The 25,095-nt window shown below is 36.9% G+C and overlaps 1 protein-coding gene and 2 long non-coding RNA genes across 3 annotated transcripts in view; 1 reads left to right on the top strand and 2 right to left on the bottom strand.

Moving 5' to 3' along the window:
- Positions 1-23,786, bottom strand: part of cdh19 (cadherin 19, type 2) — a 35,730-nt gene extending 11,944 nt beyond the window's left edge. The window contains exons 1-8 of the mRNA XM_085419040.1: positions 23,597-23,786; positions 17,113-17,491; positions 16,674-16,968; positions 14,765-14,884; positions 10,966-11,133; positions 9,712-9,899; positions 2,523-2,776; positions 1,150-1,286 (exon numbers count right to left, since the gene is read on the bottom strand). Coding sequence (XP_085275166.1) covers positions 1,150-1,286; positions 2,523-2,776; positions 9,712-9,899; positions 10,966-11,133; positions 14,765-14,884; positions 16,674-16,968; positions 17,113-17,340 — 1,390 coding nt within the window. The 5' untranslated portion in view covers positions 17,341-17,491; positions 23,597-23,786. The remainder of the gene's footprint in view (positions 1-1,149; positions 1,287-2,522; positions 2,777-9,711; positions 9,900-10,965; positions 11,134-14,764; positions 14,885-16,673; positions 16,969-17,112; positions 17,492-23,596) is intronic.
- On the top strand, positions 3,981-7,461 carry LOC146662417 (uncharacterized). The gene is made up of 2 exons (XR_014913354.1): positions 3,981-5,856; positions 6,358-7,461. It is a non-coding gene; the product is annotated as an uncharacterized LOC146662417 (long non-coding RNA).
- Positions 5,855-8,438, bottom strand: LOC146662416 (uncharacterized). Its single transcript, XR_014913353.1, has 5 exons — positions 8,424-8,438; positions 7,816-7,881; positions 7,310-7,465; positions 6,765-6,857; positions 5,855-6,467 (listed from the first exon to the last, which is right to left on the bottom strand). It is a non-coding gene; the product is annotated as an uncharacterized LOC146662416 (long non-coding RNA).
- Positions 23,787-25,095: the final 1,309 nt, after the last annotated feature.

Genomic DNA, 25,095 nt, shown 5'->3' with positions numbered 1-25,095 from the left:
ACAAAAATATGACATTATCTTTTACCACGAAGACAGCATGAAGATAGAATTTTAACACAAGACCAGCTGGATAAAATCAGTTACAAACAGGTTGCGGCGCCTAAAAATAATTTTGATTGCTTTGGTTGCCAGCATATTGCCGTTGTTGTGCATAACTTGCATGTCATTTACTTTGCTGTAGTGAAGCTTGAAAAAGTGTGAAGCAAAATGAAAATGCAGAACATTTACTTTTAAAGTTAATGTTGTGGCATCACCACTGCAATCAACACATTTCAAAATGTACTTTTTCAGGCTAACAGTCTTCACTTCCAATTTGCATCACTCATTTCTTGGTTTCACGACCACTTGGTGAGTAGTTTAACTACAGGTCACCGTGGCAATCCGCTATCTACCAAAGCCCTCAAAAGGAGGTTTTCAGCACACCACTGTATACCTCTTTGCGACCAGTTTCACGACAGCAACCTGTTGTCAACCAGTTGCAGAATACATACTTTTCTTCAGGCAGTAGTGGTCAGCAGATGGTGACGGACTCGTCTCTAAGCCTGTATGAATAGGACTTTACCAAATGATTTTACAGCGACCTCCAGCAACCACTCACAACTGGTCAGGGAATACACATTTGTCCTTACCCAACTGGTTTGCTGCCAGATGACAGTCTCTAGGCCTGTGTGACTGAGGCTAAATGACACACTCCATGAAGAAGTGGAATAACACACTCCATGAATATATCTCTCAGTCCTGACACTCTGGTGTCTAAGGAGTGACGGAGAGTCGATGAGTGAGTGGGTGAAGGAGAAGCTAAGATACTGTTGGGTTGTGATTTAACAAGAAACCTCTGTCCATCACATGACCTGCTGGCGATTAGTACATGGTAGCAGAAAACGAATGACTGAGTAAATGAATAAGGACACATTTTTAAAGTCAATGGAATTAAAAGTCAAGCTATTTATTTGTTGCTTTTAATTCCATATTTTAAACAACAATCCACTGTCCAGTGTTTGAAAACCCTGTTTGTGAATCTCTGCTATAGTAGATTTCTCATCAGCAAATTGCTGGAACATATTTTGCACACGTTTGGGAATAATTGTGCCATAAGTCAACCATTAACATTACCATACGCTCTTATAAAAAACATGAAACTCTCCTTACTTGTTTCCTTAGCTTCAACTGTCACATTGTGCCAGGCTGCAGTCTCTCTGTCCAAAGACTTAGCGACAGTTATCGTTCCATTGTTTGGGTCTATTTTAAAAGCTTTTGTGGTATCGCTCCTTTTGTCAACAGAGTATCTGGAAGAAAAATCATGGAGACATACCATTTAGAAGGAAAGGTTGTTTTCTGGGCAAACAAAACATTGCGATACCACAGGGAGATTAATTAGGCAAACTGCTCAATTTTTTAATCTGTTGACAGATATCCAACAAAGCAAGTACACACACGAGCTAGTCTGACACAGCGACAACAACACTGTGAAAACAAAGCACCTCATGCAGATGGCATTGTATTTTCACAGTTATTTAAAATGAATATTATTTTTAATCTGACCAAAGACATTTTCTGTTTTGACATAAGTGTATAAATAGAAGGTAAAAGCAGGTAGACATGGAAATTTGTAACCATGGAAAAAGAGACAAGCTTTTATGGCAATTAAATAATAGCTGCCTTGCATGATATTATGTTTTGTGGCATGTTTGCTGGTAATGGGTGACAAGTTGATCTACAATTTTTTGTCAAAATAATCGTCAGGCAGCATGAATGTAACTATCACAAGCAAACCAGGCCATTTTTATTGTATACCACTTTCTCATCATCATTGGACTCTTAATAAAAAGTGATTAGAACAACCTGGTAAATTAGGATATCAGAGTAATGCAATCTTTCTGTGAGCTACTTTGCTGATAACAGCATGGGGAATTTGACCACAGCAACTTTAATCATATTTACTAGAACTGCGGAAACCACTAAAATGTCAGCCTGAATTTATTAATCAATGAGACACTGTCACCAAAGGGACAGTAATAGACGCTAGGCTGAAGATGATATGCAGCACCTGCCATTCTTAAGCTCTGCTGAGATGGACTACAGGCACCAGTAGTGCGGCTGTCTCCTTTGCAACGTGCCCCACTTGCAAATGACTGCAAATCTCAATTCCATATGCCACCTCGTATGGTGCTTTATTACATTCCCACGTCCTAGCAACGTTGCTTTGTGATAATACCACGGCAATAGATAGAAAAGCCTGTGAGGTTAAAAAAAAAAAACTGTCATGATTTATTCAGCAGGGCTCATTTCCTACTAAAGTAATATGAGATAAATATGACCATGTACAGGGTATCCAGAGATCAAGGGTAAAAATGGATGCACCGAACCGGTAACACTATTTGAAATGAAATGATTTTTCACCCTGTGGAGGAAGCTGTCTAAAGATGCTCAGCCCATGCCAGCTTGGGTATCTACCTTATCATTATCGTACTGGTAGTCGGATGGCATATGCCATTCTTCCTGGTTTAGACAGTTCACATTACCTGATGGGATTGTTGACAGTGTCAGTGTCTCTAGCACTAACGCTGCCAACCACAGTTCCCACAGCTGCATTTTCAGGAAGTTTCCACTCGTAGACTGGCGAGAGGAAAACAGGTGGCTCATCCTCATCTTTCACAATGACTTTCACTGTCGTCCTATCAGTGAAGTCGTCCAAACTCAGAAAACGAGTGTCCACGTGGTCATTGACCGCCTCAGCGGTCATGTCGAAACGTCTCTTAACTTCAAAGTCCAAAGGCTGCGAAGGAAAGAAATACTCAACTTTTTATAGCTTGTATTAGAACAGAGGTTGTTACAAGAAGAATAAAAAAAACATAATTTATCACAATTAAATCAAACAGATACAACTTTTGAAAAACAAAGAAAGTTGTATGTAAAACAGATAATTTTTTCTGAGGAGAGCAGGACATGACTGCGACTGGATGTTGGACTTGTTTAGTTAGTGTCAATATGCTACCAGCTGTGAGTATGCACTTAAATAATGCTGCAGTTTTGATTAACATGCTGCTAGTAATAAGAAAACAGCATGCAATCCATTACCACTTTCCCAGGATGATTCAGAAACAGAGTCAATAATGTTTGTTATTTTATTTCATGATCACGGCATCTAAATTGAAATCTCCTGTTCTATAATTGAGAGAGGTATTGCATATAAGTGTGAAAAAGTAAAGTGAATAAGGTGAAATCATAAGTTCACCAACACCCAGACAGCAGTCTTCATTCTATATAAGTGTATTAACGGTATTCAGGAACTGATTTTTGTTATTAATTTGAACTAATTCGGTCAATAACTTTTCAATGTTCTCTGAATTAACCAATAGATTAATTGGCCTTGTGGTTGTGGTTTTGCAACAAGATGTGATTATTTCACTGAAAAATAAATAAATAAATAAACACACACACAGACAATATCACACAGGTTTGGACCACCCTTTGGCTTGGTTCTGTTGAAGCAGTTGCTGATCATTTGCACAGCATGCTTTGGCTGTCAATCACAGTCTGTCAATAGACACAGGAGTCTGACAGTTTGCAAAGGAGTGAAACATGACATTTAGCTTAACTATGAGCACTGACTGAAAACAGATTAAAAGAAAAGTTAGGCTCGTGTATGTTTAGTGCAAATGCTTGGTTATACTGACACATGCCATTCATATATATGTACGTGTGTGTTGTTTGCTGTCCCTTCACATTTTCCTGCAACTGACTATAGTGATCCTTTTTGTTTTCGTGAGATATGAATACTTTAATGCAATTTCTGGTTCTTAATATTAATATGTAACACCAATCAATTTTGATTGTTATTAGAGCCACCTTAAGAAACAAAAATAGTCAAAAGACGTTTTTTATTATTCATATTGAGAATGAAGTTGAAATTTTGAGGATAAAGTTGAAACACTCTTTTGAGAATAAAGCGGAAATGTCGAGAATAAGGTCAACTCCCTTCATCCATCTCAATATGCATTCTTGTGTGTACTTGGGTTCTTCTGGACTTGAGAAATGTCATCAGCTGCAGCCCGATTGTCTGATACACTCAAAAAAATGAAACGTTGACTTTAATTAAAATTATTTTGTCAACAGGTTCCACGAAATTGAATTATGTTAGTTTAAAGCAAAAATCTTTAGTTCATCTAATTTAAAAAAACTACTTAAGATTAACAAGACATATTTAAGACTAACTAAATCAAGTTATGTTGTATGAACATAGATGATATATTTTCAGGTTAGATAGTTTAGATTAGTTACTTCAACACATTTCTTATTTGTGGCAGTAAAATGTTAAATTTAAGTTAGATTAATTCAAATATTATATTTTCAGCCACCTTGTGCTTTATTAATTAGTTTTACATAAATCTATTTTGTCAACAGGTTCCACACAAATGAATTAAGTACATCCAACTTATTTTTTAAAATTTATTTTATTGCCAACACATTCAGTGAGCATTTGTGTAAACCCAGTCCAAAATAAAACACAACAGCTCATTAGGGTTAGTAATTAACAGTATGTAGACAGATGCAACATCAAGACTTTAAATTAAATGTCTGTATCTACCAGAAATAGAAGAAAAAAAAAAAACGCATTGAAGATCACATAACACATTGATAAGATGACACTTGAGTTATGCACATGTGATGCTAGTAAGGTCTGTGAGTGTTTTTTTCTTTTAGTGTCTAAAATGGATAGCAAAGTTGCTATTTGCAATGATTGCTTAGGGTCAGTCCAGTAACACAATGCCAATGAAGTGCTTTCCTTTAACAATGCAAAGTGAAGTGTCCACCTCAACAGCCACAATTAAAAAAAAAAAAAAGTAACAACAACAACAACAACAACAATAATAATAATAATAATAATAATAATAATAATAATAAATAGTCCACTGATATTAGCAATCAAAGAAAATTACATCACCATCCCAAATAAAACTTTAACAAAACATGCCAACATTATGGTCTAACAATAAAACAGCTTGTCAGCGTTCAGTTTTTTTGCAACAGCACAGCAGTAACCATTTAACACTCGCCACTGTCAACATTTATTTTACCAGTGTTTGGGCAAAAAACTTCAGATGGAAACATTTTAACATGGAAACAATTGTTCGTCTTTAAAAGTCCACAAAATATACATTCATCCTGCATTCCCAACTTGGATGATCTGATATCCTCGTGTTGGTGTTGTTCCCAGACCATCATGAAAATGTTGTTCCAGGTTCAACATTGCAAGTGACCAATCACATTGTTGTGACGTTATTCTATTCCAAGCCATTCGTGCATTTATGAAATTCCAATGTTGCAAGGACAATATCAATTCTGCTTACTGTTTATTAAAGGGTTACGGTTAGGGTTAGGGTCCGTTGATCGGCGGACAGAGGCGGTTTCACGCAGCTTAAGTACAGTTTTTTGTTTTACGCCGGTTTTTCCCGAAGTCGCAAAAGTATGACGTCACAACATTCTGATTGGTCACTTGCAATGTTGATCCTGGAACAACATTTAGTATGATGATCTGGGAACAACACCAACACGAGGATATCAGATCAACCTCCTAACTTACCCTTAATTTTAGTATGTATTGCAATTACCTTTACAATGCACACAATGTAACACAAACTGAATATGAACATATTTCCACCTCATAACAATATGCCTTGAACGCTAATATACACACCACCCTTCAACATTTCTGGTGCAGTATCATCTCTCAATTAAATCCTTTAAATCTCAATACTTTTGATTGTCTCTTAGCTTTCAGTCTTGAGGTTAACTGAGATTCAGTGCATATATCCCACCCATTAAGAGTGCACATGCAGAGGCCAGGTCTTCCAGGTCATGCAGGACACACTAGATGGTTATACCCACTGTAGGGTAATTTCCAATAAACCAAGTTCAAAAAAGAAGAGTCTATGGCTGACGCGTGTTCCTGGTTTCCAAAAGAAATGCTTCCAGTTGCATTATGATTTGAAGACTGTTTATTTATTACAAACGGAAGATGTAACAATGAACTCCTTCCTAAAAAGCATGAAAGTTCCAAAAAATAGCAGTTATCCAGAACTAGCTGTGCACACGGTCAGAAAACCGTGAGACTCCTAACCTCTCTGTCCATGCTCCTCCCCTTCCCTCTCACACAGGGTTTCATGCTACTATTGCACTTACATAATTAAAGTGAGAGGTACCCCCTTTTAGGTTCCAATCCCAAAACAGTGACTTAAAATTACTTTATGTAAACACATATATTTTCACATTTATTAATCCTGAAAAGATGACTTATGTAATGAATCTATGAATTATAAAACAAACATGAACTCAATCGTAAATAAAAATATAAAGCAGACGTCTGGCGCTTACACCCACATCGGCTGGAGGAGTGCTGGCATCAGCTCTTTCGATGGTAAAGATAGCAAGGGTAATTTGTTCCAGCTCCCTCTGAACAGCTGTAGCTTAGACACAAAAACATAGAAAAATGGCATCCAGTTTTAAAAAAAGAAAGAAAAAGGGCCAAAGCTACCCTTTAATGACGTAAACACAGTATTAGGAACATGCACCCCAGTGCGCCACTATTTTAGACTACAGATTCAACGATAAATATAAATAGTTTGGGTATACAAGAAGATTTCCCAAAACATTTAAACAGGTTCCATGCAAATTACAACAACAACAACATTACAACATGCAACAACATTAGTTATTCAAAATTTGGTTTAATACAGATAAAAAACTAAACTAAAATTACCAACCAATTATTCTTTGAAGAGGATGCTTGGGTCTTCATTCAGGTAAAAAGGTAGTGCCCTGAGGACACACTCCCTCCCCTTTTCAATGGTTTCCTTCTGTAGAGAGTGGCAGAGATACAGGAAGAGAAAACAGATATACTTTAGGATGACAGAAACTCACATTATACGCAAAATGAATGACATATCCACTGCACAGATAGACATGTACACAAGACCAACTAATCATCACATGGACATGAATAGTTAACCTGTTGGGCAGGGTTTCCACCACATTATATATGTCCATAATGGAGGTAAAGACAAACTAATACATCATCTTTTTTGCATTCAAAACATAACATAAAAACATTCACTTCTGGTTTAACCTAAATCAAGGGATCAGATTTTACATATGTTTAGGTAATTTAAATTTTCCAACGTTTTGAGTACCAAACTTTGTCTTGCTTAATATAAATGTAAGTGCACTGTGCAGCTACCATACACTAGCTGTTTAAATTTGAAAATGATCTTATTAGCCATAATATTTTGCTACCAACAGAATAACGCACCTGTGTGGCTGGGGCCAAAGTTTGTCTAATTTTCTTCCCTGCAACGCCTCCTTTTTTCTTGAAGACTTTTATGAGCTGGTCAGTGTATTGGTCAAGTTGTGTAAAAAGCCTTGGAACATGTGCAGCAGTAGTAATCCTCACATATTCTGCTTCCACCTGAAAATATGTCAACAAACACAACATACTGTACTGTAAATATACATACTATATGTACACATATACAAACTAAAACTAATGTAGTAAGACCTCATTAAAGCTATAATTTTAACACAAACATTTACACAAAATGCTAATGGAGCCATTACAGCTTTTATTGTTATTTATCAAGTTCCAAAAAATATTGATCACAGCTGATCTGAAAAGAATTTCATGCCTCAGGCCCTTGAACTGCAACCTTTACCATGGTTCAGATGTGGAGAAGAAATAACAGGGGCATGGGATGGGTCACAAAAGAAAACTTAACTTATAAAACAGTTTTGTTTTTAAAAGTATAACAGTTCACATACCACATACAAGCTCAGCAATACCACATACACCACATCAGTATAGGAGGGAGCAGGTAAAGGCAGGATCTGAGATTTATAAAGAAAAAAAATAATTAATTCCTTAATTTCAAGAAGCAAATTATTGTTTGAATTACAACTAAATAAAATACTACTCAGAAGAAAAGCAAGAGATTGACACTGCCATGTGCTAACTTTCTATAGAAGCAATTATCACCAGGTCTGTCGACCTCCATTGTCTGTCCACTCATATGTCTTGAATAATTTTATTAAAAAAATTAAGTGTGTACTTTCACAAACTGTAATTTATAACTACATTGATATGTATAACTCCGCTAGGAAACATGCTGTATTTACAGACCATTTTTACATAATACAGATTACTGATAGAGCAGAACAATGGTGTCACAGTGGCTTTCGCCCTTGACTTTTTGGATTTTAAATGTCACTTTATGCTATCCTTGCTATCCTATTCGATATTTCCGACTCTCGGATTACAGAAAAGGAATCCCAAGAAAGCAAATGGAAAAATAACCCCTTGAAAGAATAACCCCATGAACCCCTGTAGCTAATCCCTTAATAAAACAAAAAACAATAAAAATGTTTCTTACACAGTCCACAAAATAAGCATGTCCAGGACCCAGTAAAACTAATGTAAAACAAGCACACGCAAACGATATAACATGTCTTGTAAGACAAACGCAAAATATAACCATGCTGGACATATAGATACTACACAACATAGTCAAAGAAAAAAGTGGTCTTACCTCTCAAAGAAACAGCAGCTTGGCGCCAAAACAGCCTTTTTCAGTTAAATTTGAAGTCTTGCGCATGAGCAGGCACAAGCCGTGAAACCTTCTTGTTCTGCGCGGTTTCATTACAACTGTTTTTGCATTACTGCCACCTTGTGGATATACAAGGTATATCGATCCTAATTGACTTAACTTAAATGTTATGCGATCAAGTAACACATTAGTATTATGTACGTTGAATAATAGACACAATTACGTAGACTTGATTAGAAAAACATATGTTAACTTAACAAAAACATATATTTTAAGTAAAATGAAAATAAATAATTAATATACACTGAACAATCCACCTCATTCATTTTTTTGAGTGTACAGCATCATCCCTTCTGTACTGCACAAAGGTGTAACCATCAAAATCCTTCCATCTCACCATTTTTACCTATTTCACAATGCACAAATGAAGCCAAGTCTTCCAGGCTTGTTTACTCATCTACTAAGTCATCTACACAAGGCCTTTTGTAGAAGGTCCAGCAGCTGTACACTAATGACATTAGTGCCATTAGCTTAAATTTAAAACTTTATTCTCAATATTTCAATGTTTTATGTTATTGTGTTTTAACACAAAGTACTTTCAAGTACTGCTGTACCCAAATGCCCAACCCAGAGAAGGACTTGTGGCTAGACAAACACACAGACACACACACAAATCTTGGGTTAGTTGTTTGGTTTAGCCTCTCCAAAACAACAGCCATTTCTTCTTTTTTTGTAGAAAGCATATCTGAATAGAAGCTCAGGGTTTCCTGTGCCATGCAAAGATCATTGAGTATAGCTGGTAGTTTTGAGATTGTTGTTCAACAAATGCAATCTACCCTTTACTCTCCACTTGAACTGTTTAACTGTATGTAACCAAAGCTTGCTTAAAAGTGACTGGTAAATTTAGATTATTTGCAGACTTCAAACAGAAACCAGAATGTTTCAAGTACCAACCTGCTCTGCCGATTTTACATTTTCATACGCAGCTATAGATTTATAGAATGCACACACACACACACACACACACACACACACACACACACACACACACACACACGCACAGATATTCACAGAGAATCTAAATATTCGAGGTAGATATTGTAAAGGGATTCACCTTGGCCAGTAGAATCACTCCCTCTTGTGTTACTGGGTCTGTTTTAATGATAAAAGTGCTTTCTTCCAGTTCACCCTCCAGACTGTAGGTCATTTTGGCATTGATGCCAGTGTCTCCATCCTCTGCCATGATTCTGCCTACTGTGGTGCCGATGGCTGCGTTTTCGGGGACAGCAAAGGTGTAAAGGTCTGAAGAAACAAGAATATTTTCTATGAATCATTTTGATGCCATTGGGCTCAGAAGATGAACCTTGGAACAGGATATTAAAAGGAATACAAAATTTAGTTGATACCAAACTGGTACTTGTGCTGTCTGCAATGACACTTTGAAAAGTTGCTAAATTTGGAGCAAAAAACAACAAATGAAAAAGTTTCTCCACCCGAACACAGTATACAGAACTTGACAGTAACTTGTTAATAGCTAGTCAAGAGAGGCTGCTTGTCTATAAAGTGATAAGAAGGAAGAACATTGTGGTGGAGGGTCAATTTGTGTGAGTCAAAGATAAGTTGTGGCAACACATAATCCCAGCCTAACTGTAATAAGAAGATGAGAAAATGTGATTGTGTCTTTGAGCAACTCCATTTGGATGGCTGCCACAACTGGGTGGAACTCGACACTCGACAGGAAACCAGCTGCTTGTGAAGAAAAAAAAACTGTGCCGATAATAATTTGCAATTACGTGACAAAACACAGGACATGGTTCAAAGCAAAGTGTGGCCATACAATATTTAAAAGGCCTTTTGACTGAACATAAAATCCATGAGACACATTCAATGAATGTGAATGTGACATTAATAGTTAAAGGTATCATTCTTGCTGTCTCAGTCCTACAGAATTGATTTCTTCCCACGGCATTCATTTAGTGGGGTTTATCACTGGGAAGGCTAGGTTTGCTTCCAAAGGTCATGACAAATGTCCTCTCGTGTGTGAATGATTAAATTCATCCAGTGTATGGAACATGTACGCAAGCGCAAAATGAGCAAAACATCCCAATCGCCTTTGCTGTCTCCTTCACTCTCTCTCATTCGTCTCTCAAGCCTGCCATCTTTTAATTTTGGCTGCTGGCTGAATAACAGACAGCTGAATGCAGCACAAACCACCCACCTGAGCCGGAGAAGTGTTATCAAATAAATAGCTCATAGGTATAATATTAAACATGTCCTCACAGACTGCAGTGCTTTGTACTCTTTCATTGAGTCCCTCACTGTGTATGGCCCAATGTTTGCATCACTGTGAGTCATATCTGTGACTCACGCTGCTGGAATGTGGGTCCATTGTCATTGACATCAGTCAAGCTGACCGTAACCGTAGTGGAAGAGGAATAACCGCCGCTGAGACCCAGCATATCCTTCACCTGCACCACCACCTGGTACTGCTCTCTGGCTTCACGGTCCATATTTTGCCAAGATGTTACAATAATCCCTGCAGGTAGATAAGACAGGGAGAGAGGAGGAGGGGGCCAAGAGGAGTCTTTGGTTCATTAAGACAGCATTAAATATATCTGTGGGTGATTTTTTTTGCTTTGTTTTGGTTTTTTTACAATCAACTGTAAGTAAACAAACTTTGCCTGAAGTTGCACTTGAGCGCGCTGTGCAAAATGTGCAGTAAAACTGCATCACAATAAATGTCCAGTCTTCAAATTTAATCAGCACAAAAAGGAATATTAAGAGGGCTTTCAGATGACTTAATGCTTCCTCTGTCTGGGCAAACTGGAAGATGAGGGCAACAGTAAACAGTAAACAATTTAAATCAAACAAATTAGATTGACCCGACAAATTTATAGGCCATTTGTGGATTTGAATTTATCTCAATATCATGTTCACTGAATCTTGTGTTGAAATGACGTAAACATTTTCATATTCTCCATTTTTACTATGAAAAGATCAAACATGCTCTGTGAAGTTGGATGGAGTTAAACAAAAAAATATATATATATACATATATATATATATATATATATATATATCAAGTCAAGTCAAGTATTTATTTATTGTCATTGTCAAAGAACAATGAAATTGCGTTTGGGGCTTCCGTACAACCCGTAAAGAAAAAAAAATAAAATAAAATACCCCTTAAAACCCAAGTGTAAATATTTAACCCAGTGTGACTTCAGTGCAATGAGACAATCCTTAGCAACAACATGAGAACAATATTCAATTGAACTAACAATTTGCTTTCTAAAAAGTCATATTTGGACTTTTGCATAGTGCAGTAATTTGCATTAAAATATTTTATTCCATGCCGGTGATGCCCTCCCCCAACTTATTACAGTTAAGGTCAATAACATGTGTGGGAAGTGCTGTAACTGACCTCGGATTTACACAAGAAAATAGCGAGGATGCATGTGGGCATTAGTAAAATCCATTGTCTGTCACAGGATGAACTTGTCTAGCTGGCCTCAAAAGTAGCTAAATCTGTCAATAGCTCTTTTAGGCTCCAGTCATTCTAGGGAAAAAGTGGTTGTATATGATGAAAATTAGTGCGACTGTGAATGTGACGTATGATCTTCTTGCCTTTTAAATGGTTGCTTCGAAGACAGAGACCAGCTCTAAGACCACTTAGAGTTAGCTGCCATCTTCAAACTGGTGTTAGCAAGTCAAGATGGTGATAAAACATGCCGAAATGGCACTGAGACAGAATCCGTCTGCTATCAGTTTTTGACTGAATCAAGTCTGTGAATCAAGTCTGAATCATGTAAGTGCCAACTTGCATCAAGTTGGCACTTACATGCAGTCTGTTTGAGAAAATACCCCGATTAACTGTGATAAATCTCAAATCTGTTGCTATCTATATCAGACGGGAAGTGCTGTACCAAAGTCAGGGGAGGACGTGCCACAAGGAGACTGCATAGAATCCACACATCTACACATCAGGCACATTCTCTCAAATCTAAAAGGGTCAGTTTTTTAATTTATACTAGAGATGGCACGATACCACTTTTTTATGTCCGATATCGATATAATAAATTTGGATATCTGCCGATACCGATATGAATCCGATATAGTGTGTTTTAATCAACAAAACTGTTTTTTAAATATCTTGCTGCATTTTGTATAAGTTCATACTCAAGTTTAAAACAACAACTACACTAAAGCTATTCTGTTATACCTGTATGCAAAAAAAAAATTTTCATAGTTCAGCAATACTGATCAATCTAATAAACTTAAACCTACACCATCCTCCCTATTCTGGTATTTTAAAGAGTACTTAGCGTAAATATTAAGCAACCTAACTAATAGGGTTCCAACTCCCAGCAACAACAAAAATAAATAAATAAAAAATAGGGAACCACCCCTCACGCTCCACCTCATGATGCTTAATCGACGTAATCAACCTTAATTTGATGCAGTGTGAAAAAAAATGCACAGAAATCAATTATTTTTCAAGAAATATTAAATAGATTCAACATCTTTCTTCAACAAAATTGCAGACTGCACAGATGGTACCTTCCCAAAGGAAAAAGTACTATAGCTTACTAGGGTATATTAGACTTAACAGTTACTATATACAGTAATTGACTTCTATTCATTTTACATCAAATTAAAACTTTGGGTGTAAGATTCAGATAATTATTTATTAAAAGCTAGACATTTTAAATGAGAATAAGAAAGAAAAGTATGTCTTTGTGCCCCCTTTTCCCTGTTAATGCCCTATCGGCCCCCCTGGCTAAACTTTGCTAGATCCGCCCCTGCACAGTTACCAGCGTCAGCTACGTAGAAAAAGATCCTGGTGTAGAAAGTAATATTAAATACATTCTAACAACAGCTGATCAAGCTTAAACGTGCTGCTGTTGTTCAGCCGCTGGTTTCCTCTTTCTGGTGCAAAGTGGGCCAAAAACAAACCAGAGAGATGGACTCGCGACAGAAAAGCTGATCAGCTGATCGTTAAGCAGTTTCATGATTGAAGTAGCAGCCAGAAGAAGCAGTCGCTCCATATATCGCTTGTTAAGCTTAACGCAGGAATGCTTTACAAACATTCAGAGATGGACTTACACACTTGCTTTACTTCTCTCGGGGATAACTTTGTCGGAGATGAAATGCTGGGTTGCTAGCGAAGCTCCAAATGCTATCCAGACCACCGACAGGTCCCGCATGCCACAGCTGCTCTATCACGTGATGCATACTGCTCCGCTAACGTTCTGAGGTGAGTTACGGCGCGTTGCAAGTTTTGTGAGGTGCTTTCGTGATATTTAATGGATCGGATTAAATATTACATTTTTTATTTTTCTCCGATATCCGATCCAGTAATTTAGGTCAGTATCGGACCGATACCGATACGTAATATCGGTATCTAGTTGATTTTAATAATTACCCACATTCTCCCAAGAACAGCACAAATTTGTGGTTCAAAGCTAAGGGAGAAGGTAATAGCTGCATTTTCTAAGACAAAGAACTAAGTAAAAAGCAAGAGGACCACTTTGACCCATCTCTCCTTGCTAATTAGTCGCTGAGTCCAATAACTATTTTGACAACTATCACATATATAAAACACGCTTGTCAGAGTTAAATTTAGCTTAGTTTACAGTAAATAGGCTACTACAAACTAAAGTAACTCACGCTTGTGTGTTTTATTATTTGATGGAGCAGATGAGTTCTGCTCATCGGGGGAGACTGATTGCAACCTGCTGGCAGTCTATCAGTGTTTATAAATTGGATGGTGATTTATTGCAAACCATTGACAATCTCTTTGAGAGTATTTAGAGTTGTTCTTGATCTGAGTTGGACTAAGAGAGCTCGCCTCCCACCAGGCGCCTGTTGCAACCATTGCCTTGTGAACGAAAGTGGTTACTGCAACTACTAGCAATTGGTCCCAGACGGCAAAACAAATGCAGCACAATTACTGCCAATCATCAGTTTCCTGGTTGCACAGTTTGCTGTCCAATTTTACTCGACTGTGACTGAAGCCTTAGAGATACATTTACCAAGTAAGTTTATGTAATCTTATAATTAAAAAGAAATGTTAAACTTGCCAAAAGTGAAGATCGGACATTTTCCTGATTAAACACAATGGCTAGTTTAAACTAAAACACTTTATATCTGTCAGCATCATGTACCGGTCTTTGGCTCCACAGAGAAGTAAGGTTCCCCCTGCAGGATGGAGTAGATGAGCTTGGCGTTGTTTCCAAACATGGGATCATCAGCATCTGTGGCTGTCACCTGTGCCACTGTGGTCCCTGTGGGGGGGGGGGGATCAGATCACACAGTCAGAGTTAGCTCAGGCAGCAGTTCCAGTCGATGGGGAAATAAAATGATTATAGTATAGTCCCGCAGGGTCTGTCTGACTGGCTCCAGGGGGGAGTAGTGGAAATGGAAGAGGGTGGATAGTTGAGGTAGGGTTAGAGGAGGGATGTTGACTAAGGCAAAAGGGTTGATAAGGTGGGGGCGGCAAAGCAGCCTTGGCCTTTCACCACTCGGTAAGGCAGTGCAGGTGTGCGTGACAGCCTCTCCAGCCCTATTGTGACATCTCACTCTCCACGTGCCGCTTGTTTTCTCTCCTTCGTTCTCATTCACCTTTATCTGTCCATCTTTCACACTTACTCGCATTTTCTCCATTGACCATATCCTTGTCCTTGCTTTGCTTTTTACAGTATATTTTGCTCCCTCAGCCCTCTTCCCTATCTAGTTCTTTCTTCCCACAGAGCACTCTGTCTTTCACACAGTCAGGGATTTACCGCAGCATTTCTTATTTTACAATGCCCTCACTCCAACCTCTCACTTTCTCTTTCTGAGTCAAATGCATTATGATTTATTACGAGCTAGATATTATGCTGCTAAAGCAGATTACATATAAATTGAAATGGTAATGTCTGTGGTATGAAAGGGCAGTGGTTATAATAACATTATTTAAGAAATTTATCCATAAAGGCATTGGAGCTATCATACAGAATCCAATATTTTTAACTTCCTGAATAGGGACAGATGACAGACATTCATATAACCTTTTGTTCATTGTCTTCAGTCAATATTTCATTTAAGAAAATTTATTTCAGTAGCATGTCAGTTTTTATCAATACGACAGAAAAAAGTTTATTTGCAAATAAATTACTCCTTTTTGTGACTTATATTTTAAATACAAAAGACGGATCCTTACAGATCTAGGCATCATGTCCTATTAATACCAGAAATTGTACAAAATAATTTGGAGGGAGCAGTGAAGAAGAGTGATTGACATAAAAGGTAAAAATGCTTTGAGCTGTCAGTAAGAGCAAGACTTGTATAGTATAAGTATGAAATAATTATTTCCCCATTTTAAGAAAGAAATTTAGAAAATTTCTACTATAATACTGATTATTAATCTAAACTCAAGTGAAAAATGCTAATGACTTCTTGCTCTTGTTGATATTCTTAAAAGGAAGGCTGATTAGTGGGTTAAAGATTTACAACTCATTGTGACAGAACAGCCTCCTAAGTATTTCTCTCCTAAGTTCAACAGGCAGCGATTGCAATAACGTGGCTCTGTAAGTATTAAGAGTCCTTAATACTTACGGAAAGGTTTTGAACTACAGCCCATTCATTCTTGACTGTTTCTAGGAAGTGCCATCTAGCAAAGTGGAAGCTTAGAAATTCTCTTATAAGAGTCAATAAAAAGTACATGTATGTTGAATATTGCTATTACCGCTAATATTACTAATACTTATTTACACATTAAGTAGTAAAAGCTGAGATTTAGATTTAGAGACTCTCTACTGCTGATGGTAATTTTGGTCCTAAACTATTGAATTTAAAAAAAGGCTAGACCTGGACAAAGACGTGTTTAAATTGTAATGCCAACATGCCAGTACGAGCATGCTAATGCCACAAGATTAGCTTGCTAACACTAGATCAGAATGTGAAAAGTGTTCTAACAAGCACACCATTAACAAAGCATAACCAAGGCTGTTAGAAATGACCTTTTAAAATGTAGTTAGTGTCTGTGTTTTCAACATTTCATAAAGGGACTTTTTCACTTTTTTTCACACATACCAATTGGACACATCTCAGGAATGCTGGACACATATGGCTCATTCTGGAACTGGGGGACATTGTCATTAATGTCCTGCACTGTGATGATGAACTCTGACTGGGGCTCCTCTGGTTCGTTGGACCATCTATTGATGGCCTGGGCTTGGAGCACATAGAACGCCTTTTCCTCACGGTCAAGCTTCTTCAGTGTCCGGATTTCCCCAGTATACTCGTTTATTTCAAACACATCTCCAGCACCTTCCCCTGATAATATGTACTTGATGGAAGACTCACCTTGATCAGAATCAGATTTGAGCTACAAAAAGAAAAGGAAGGTATATTAATGTTTTGTTTTTTTTTTTTAAATTTTGCATATTTTCTCGAGGTAACTAGAAAGCATGCATTTTCAAAGGGAAGTACCATATCAAGGACATGGCAGACATTCAATGTGAAGCAGTACCTGGCCAATAACACGAGGAGTAGGATCTTCCTCGGGGACAAACAGCTGTTTCCAGATCCAGCCTCTCTTCAGGCGACGGTGCAAATGAGTGGACCCCTGAGCCAATTGTTGGGCTTCCAGACCCTGAGTACCTCTCATATCACTCAGCACCCCACCAGGAATCATAAAAAACACCATCGCCACAGCCAAAACACTCGGCATGCTCATTTTTACAGTCCATCCGTACATTTCCTCTGCACTTCACGTGGATAGTGGACAGAGGATAGTAGTTTCACTGGTCCATGTTACAAATTCTTCATTCACCAGCACCATAATTCATGATCCTGGCAGTGCTGCATCCCATCTTGTTATGATGTGGTTTGTATGCATGACCATGTCTCTAAAATAAAAGTTAACAATTTAATTAATGTCTGCACTAAGAACTTCTCAGTGGGGCACAGAGACTGAAAAACTGTCAGTGGTAAAATATTATCTTTATGATTTAAAAGGTACATTTTAAAAATTGGAATATTAAAAGAGAACTAATCAAAATATATTTACTTTTGACCCTGAAAATATTTGCATACTCTAGTTAATAAAAAGGCCAGTCTTTTGTCAGCGGTATGTAAATATGATTGAGAGGATCTCTATTTGATTAATAAATGATAATCTAATCTATAGCATTAACTAAGCCATAACTGATGATTAGTAAATTAGACGATTGGATTCTAAACATGCACAAAAACAACTTGAAGGTACTTGGATATAGAATTTGTGCTATATTAAAAGTAGTGGCTAAATTCTGTGTCCTATTGTCCTATTTGGGGGCTTTCACATACCAGTTTCTTTTTTCTTTAAATAATTTTTTTACTTTCACGAAAAACTGCAATTAAAAATTAATTTGTCAGGTTTTTGTTAGGCTGCATAACCAAGAGTTAATTAGGTTACATTTAGGAAAAGATTGAAGTTTAGAGATAAATATATACACCATCGATATGTCGTAACCAGAAACCCTTCTGAAAATCTATGCCAAAACTTGCCTTAACCCAGTGTGAAACTTCCTATAAATATAACTCATCATGTCAACACAGTCTCCATGTCAACTGTGATTGACTGTGATCAGCCCCCTTGTTTCCTCCTATGCTATTTTCTCTTCTGTCACTATTACGCAAATTGATAAAAAGAGGATGTATCAACTTGAAGAGAGAGAAATTGTAGATCAGTGGAGGCACCTCACACAGAACTTTAAATAATGGCAACTGCAGCAGGCTACATTGTAGGTTCTACATAAATTTGATGTAAAATTACAAAGCATACAGTACCCTGGATATTTAGATGGCTATCTGGAAGGGGTCCTTTACAAGCATCCAAACGTAATTATTTGGGAGACACAGCTGTAGCTATTGCCTACATCCACCGCATCATGTATAGATACCAAAGAACATCTTGTGTTTGATTTTGAGATGCCAGAGTTTTGCCAAGCAGCAATATTTGATGCCCCAGGCATGAGAAGAGGTTGCATATAAAAATGCAAACATAACCAAATCACTTGTTGACACTTGTTAACAAGCTCATCTTGAAGATTAACTATTAACAATGTTGAAATATTTAAAAGTGCTGTTAAAATACAGTTCTGCATTTAGGAAGTTGATTCTTATAAAAAATATTGTCAACTTCTGTTCTGTTTGATATCTATGAGTGCACAACAACAAAGCAGATATCTAACAATTCTGAGATAGAAAATCAAAGGAGAACCGTTTTGTTTTTTTTTTCATAATCCTGCAGTCCTGCAAAAGCATCTGAAAACAGTCCTTTGTTTTGAATCCAGACAAGGGCCTGTATTGTGTTATAGTGATGGTGGTGCTGAAAGGGGCTAGGGCGGGGGTGGGGCAGAACATCATTCCTTAAGCATGACACTGCACTCTGCAGCTGACTAATGAAGACTTCTAATTAGATCAATGTCTGCCCAGACATGGAAAACAGAGACACACATGCCTCTGACAAACTATGAGTCAAATCGATGCACCAATTATAATGTGGACCAAGATCAGGGTCAAGAGTGTAAGGACAATGAAAGTCAGGCAAGACAGCAAATTAGTTAGGACCACACAGATACATTATCTTGCACTGACAGCATTGCTCAAGTTAGAAGACTTTAATTTGGACAAATTCATCAATCCTCTTTATAGGAATTAAATGTGCTGTTGTTTTTCTTTTCCACTAGAGACAATAAATATCTATCTTTTATGCTGCACAGGGAAACCACTATAGTTGATAATAGTCTATCAACAATTTCCCCAGTTTTATTTTCTGCCTTATTATTTTAGATGTATTAAAGACTCGAAATTCTTTCACTTCACTTTTCATTTTTGACTTCTGTCCTACATGGTGAAGCAACACAAATTATTTATCTTCTCATTAAACCTTAACCTAACTTTATACTGCTCTCCGGTCAAGCAGCAAACCATACATCAGCACTCAGTGGGATCAGTTCTCATTAAGGGATAGAATTCACAATAGCCATAATTCTAAACTCTCTTAATAGGATTTTTTGACACTGCAATATAACCACATAACATATACAGTCCCACTATGTGAATGCTTTAATACAGACTGCTGCACAGGAGCAGTGCATGGTTTGTTAGCATCTCTGGTTCCCGTTTAAATATGCACTATACCCCAGGAAGTTGTTGTAGCAGTTAGAGTAGCTCCAGTATTAATGCTTTAACAGCTCATAGTGTTCATGTTTAATCTTGTAAAAGTAAATTGGCTGTCAAGACCTATTTGTAATGAGCTGGTAAAATCAATTACTGATGCCTTTTATTTCTTAAATTCAATTTCGATACAGAACGTGAAAAAGAGTATGTGTTTATGCTTATGTATGTCCTTACAGGCCGTATTCATATCTCCGAGCATCGTGGAGTGACATTCCAATTAGTGGCCAGTGAATCGTGAGCCGTTATGGTCTTTCATAGGGCTGCCAAGCATGCGCCCAAACTGAACGCCTTGTGCCAAAACTAGAGAAGAGCCCTCAATGATGTTTGTCTGAGCAACTATTCAGCTGCCAACATGCCAAGGAGTCTGCCTCAAAATCTTCCCGAGGATATCAGTGTGGCCAAAATAGTGCACAGGTCAACAGATGTTTTTTTAATGCCAATTTAACAAGATGGGCCTTTCTACAAATAACTGATGAAATTCTGGGAAAATAATATGGCCAAAAAATAGCTCGAGGCCTGTAAATAGCAAGCATTAAGGAGCAAGTGAAACATATGTCCATGGGTGACAACTATCTTAATAGTACTTGATAATAACGGTGAACCTGCCAAAGTCTACATAAAAGACTTTTAGATTATGATTTGATTATGATTTCATAGTTATTAATTTTTACAGGTATGCATATGGTCTGAAAAAAGCAGTGAAACAAGAAAACAGAAAGAAAGATCACTGGACTCCACGGTTCCTTTCAGAAGAAATTCTCATTCTGCATGACATGCTGTACATGCAGAGTGCCCTGTGGTTGACAGCCATTCATTACCTCTAATAGGCCTTCTTCCCATTTCTAGAAGACCTCCTGTAGCCTGTATGTACAGAACGCTACTCTACCACATGACAGAATGACAATGAGCTGCAGTCTCACAATGTTAAGCACTAGATGCGCTGAGACCGTCACATCATTTTCCTATATGGTGATGTGTTCTAGCTAATAAAATGACGCTCTTTTGTAGGAATGGTTCCGGGATGCTATTAAATTGTGTCTAATGTGCCAACACAAATGTTGCAACACAGCAATAAAGAAAAAGCAGCTTTCACTTGACATTGTGGATGACATGTCAGTATCAATATACAATGCTCATTCTAACTGCTAAATAATACTAGCTTCATGAGATAATTAATTATTGTGGTTTTCAAGCATAAACCGTCAATCATCTTCTTACGTGGTGCCGTGTATGATAACTGAGAAAAGGAAGCACTGAAATACACTTTGAATACAACTGTTTGAAATCTTTAAGAAAAAACATCTGTTAAGCCTCACTTCTTTAAGATCAAGCTTCTAAGACAAAATGTCCTTAATTGGTCATTTGGGAGCCTACCATGGGACTTGGTTGTTTACTGTTCAGCTCCATAAAACAGTAACACTGACATGTAGCACTTGTTTTCTAATCGGGGTGTCAAACAAGTCCAGAGAATGAACTAGAACAACCAGGGAATGTCAAGCCATCATGTACTTGTTAGTAAGTAATTTGTTTGATTTTATTATGTGCACAAGTGGAAATCATTGCTGCTTAGCAAAATGTCACGAATTTCCATTGACGGTAATCAGCAACAGCACTACATCCTGTTATTTCTCTCCTTTCTTTTCCATCAACAGTAATTAAGTGATACTACTAGAGTTATTGCAAAATAAAATAAAAGGAATCAGTGAATTTCTATTTCATTATAATAAAAAGTTTGATACAAAAGTATTACATCAAGCTTGAAGATATCAGATATTTTTTGAGAAAATATTTTGAGTGAAAATAACTTAAACGGCAGACTCATATGGAATAAATAAGTCAGTATGCTTTTGAATTAATCACTTTTGACATTAAAAATAAATGCAAACATTGAGGAATATATTTACAAGTTGATACATGAATTGATACGACTTGCTTTGTGTTTATTTACTTTTATATTATTTAATTTACTGTGCCATTTTCATGTTATTTTCATGTTACGAATCAGTTTATCCATTTTTAATTTATTATTGTGTTTTTGGATTTCTTACACATGCCCCTGTGCACTGGTACATTGACCATCCTGCTGTATTTTCTCTAATGCATATTAAACTGCTCTCTCTAATGATTTATCCCTACTGCTGATCGGCTATAGAAGGCTTAACTGCCCACATGTAAAGCCAGAAAAGGAACATGGTCGTCTGTTCTTCCTGTCTGCCTCCCTCACATCCATCAGATGTTATTCTTCAGGTGCTTTTTGCAATTTTATTCATTAATTATTAGATTTCCTTTAGACAACAATTTTTACTATAACTATTAACATTACTCTTGATAGATAAATTAGAACAATATTAGTAACTCCTGACTCTTAGAAATTAGAGCTGGGAGTTACCAACAGTTTTGTTTTCAGTTATTAATTTTGGATTAGATTAGTTTATTTATTAGTTATAATTACTATTATTAGTTTAGGGAAGAATCTTGAATCTAATAACTCAATTGTGGGGTTGTTGGAAAGTTTTCTTCTCTTGTTTTTTATCAGGAGTCTCATCTACTTAATTTGTATTTGTTCTTTATGAGTATTTATGTTCACTTTATAAAAAATGTCTTGATTTGCAGCACTGTTGTTGCATTTCATAGGTTAGATTCAGGGAGCAGAATGTATTTGGGGGTGCATCCAGGATCTGGACCTGGCTGCCTCTCACACCAAAAATAAAAACCATAACCCAAGAATAGCTTTTATTTGTGTACTATTGAAACTGATCAGCAAAATTCCATTATGAAGACAGCGTTCTGTCGTCATAATGGAATTTTCTTGATCAGTTGTTCTGTTATACAAGAGGCAGATGTCTGATTTCATAACACACTTTGAATGACAAGCCCTCTTTGCATCATGCAGCACAAAAACATAAAGAAATGTGGTGGGGGTGCATACAGAACGTTAAACTAATACAGGAAAAATTCAGTTTAAAATAATTAAATTAACAGATGAAATGGAAAATTTTGGAATGGAAAACTGGAAAATAAGTTTATAGCGATCAAATGCTAAAAAAAATAATAAAAAAAATAGCATTTTATATAAGTTTATAAAGTGTATTTTTATTCTAACTTTAATTTCTGGGCATTTGAAGGCATATATTTATATAAAATGTCATATATATGGAGTCATTTATTTCATTCTGTACTGGTTTGTAATTTTAGCAATCATGGTCCTCCATAGCCTACAACTAATCATCAGTTTAGCGTACTGAGTGGCCCAGCATTTAGTCCTTGTTTATTCACACATGTCCATTCACATAAACAGCTAACATAACATAAACTTTATTTTCTCTTGGTTGTTTAATTGTATCGTGAGAATGTTTTTGGTATATTCAGGTATTTGTATATCTGCGTTTATTGTCCTTAAATAAGTGACCCAAAACACTGAACACACATCATTATAGGTAATAATAATCTATTTAATTGTTACTTTTTCATTAACTCAATATTTGAAAATGTAGAATATACACAGGAGTCAATTGCTCAATAGAATAAAAAAGTATATTTCATAGGAAGCTATTTTTCCATCAAAAGCCATCTATAAAGAGCAAAAACTTTACAGATGTCTTGCTGTGACTAATACACAGAACCCACGGGCTCATTTAGAATTCATGGAGTGAAGCTGTGCCCTGCTTTTATGTTTCAAGCTAAGTTATTCTTTGTGTTCTTTTTTCTTATTCTAGAGAATATATAAACTTGCATCGAATTATCTTCTTACAAAAGATAATCACTTTAGCAACCAAGACCACACCTACCTGTTTGTGTAATTCTTCTGTCACCCAAGCCACTTGTCACCAGCTGCCATCAAGAAAGATCATTGCTGAGTGTAAGAAAACACAATCTGCTTAACTAAATACCCTGGTACTGGAAAGCAATTCAGTCACCACAATAGCAGAAGCAAATGCTCATAGTCCTCACAATGCGTAATCCCCTCCACTGACGACCTCCCCTTATCTTCTTCTTCTTTGCCCCTTTTCTGCTCTTCTCAAACTTCCTGAAGAAGAACAAACACAGGGTCTATTGTTAGGGACTCACATCTGAACACTGCAGAACACTCGGGGCCTTCATCACCATGCAAATAGTCACAGCCCAGACTTGCAAAAGGATTTCTATCTTTTTTTCTCCCTATTTCTGTGAACAATCCTGCGCTTATTAGAGTTGAGCTAGAACATTGACAGGACAGTAATTCATCCACTGTAAGGTCACTATTTTTGCAAGCGATAGGACGCCAGCAGTCTGTTTTTTGACATTCAAGATGAGGGAGCATGCTGTTCCCGCATGCTATGGTCACATTTTAAATATGTTTAAAAAATGATTTTACAAGCGTTTTCCAAAGAAAATCATTTTAGATTGTACTCCACATTCTCTGAGTTCTTAAAGGGTTAATTAGGGGTATATGCTGGAAAATAAAGGATAAAGGATCATCTGCTTTTCAGATGATCAGAAATGACACAAGAGAGTTTTTGTTTTTGTATGTACAAATGTCCTTTTATTTTATTTTCTGCCACCACATAATTTGGAAACATCTGTCCTTCATTTCATTTTCTTCCACTTCCTTTTTTTATTTCACTGAAAGACTTTAACAGTATGTTTGCTTTATTTGTTCTACTTAAATAAAAAGTGTGGCTCCTTCTTCCAGAGTTGGACTTTACTGAAGCTGAAGAAATTCAGACTTTTACATACAGTATACATAACCTGCTGCTTAAGTTTTTACCTTTTACGTGCACTGGCCACTTTATTAGGTACCTCTTCCTGAGAAATGAGAGTATCACATAATAGCATATTGCACATTCATGATGTGAGTCGCCCCTTTCCCCACATCCCAAAGGTGCATTATGGTCATTGTTCTAATGTAAATTTCTTGTCATGTTGAAGAACCTAGTTTGAGTAGTCTACCAAGAAAATATCCTCCACACCTTTACATCACCGGCACCTGAGCTGTGGATACAAGGCAGGATGGATCCATGCTTTCATATTTTTTACACCAGATTCAGACCTACCATCTGCATGTCACAAATTGAGACTCACCAGCCCAGGCAACATTTTTTTCCAACATTTGTACAATTTTTGAAATTGTAAAATTGTAGCTTGGGTTTGCTGTTGACAGTTGCTTAGCTGACAGGAATGGTACCTGTGTGTGATCTTCTGCTGCTGTAGCCCATCTGCTTCAAGGCTGGACGTGTTGTGCATTCAGAGATGCTCTTTGCATACCTTTGTTGTAAGTAAGTGGTTATCTGAGTTACTTGTGCTTTCC

Source organism: Rhamphochromis longiceps, linkage group LG9 (assembly GCF_057381845.1).
Source record: "Rhamphochromis longiceps isolate RC_006_pf linkage group LG9, R_longiceps_female_GT1.1, whole genome shotgun sequence".
Classification (NCBI taxonomy): Eukaryota; Metazoa; Chordata; class Actinopteri; order Cichliformes; family Cichlidae; genus Rhamphochromis; species Rhamphochromis longiceps.
This window is presented reverse-complemented; position numbering and strand designations above follow the sequence as displayed.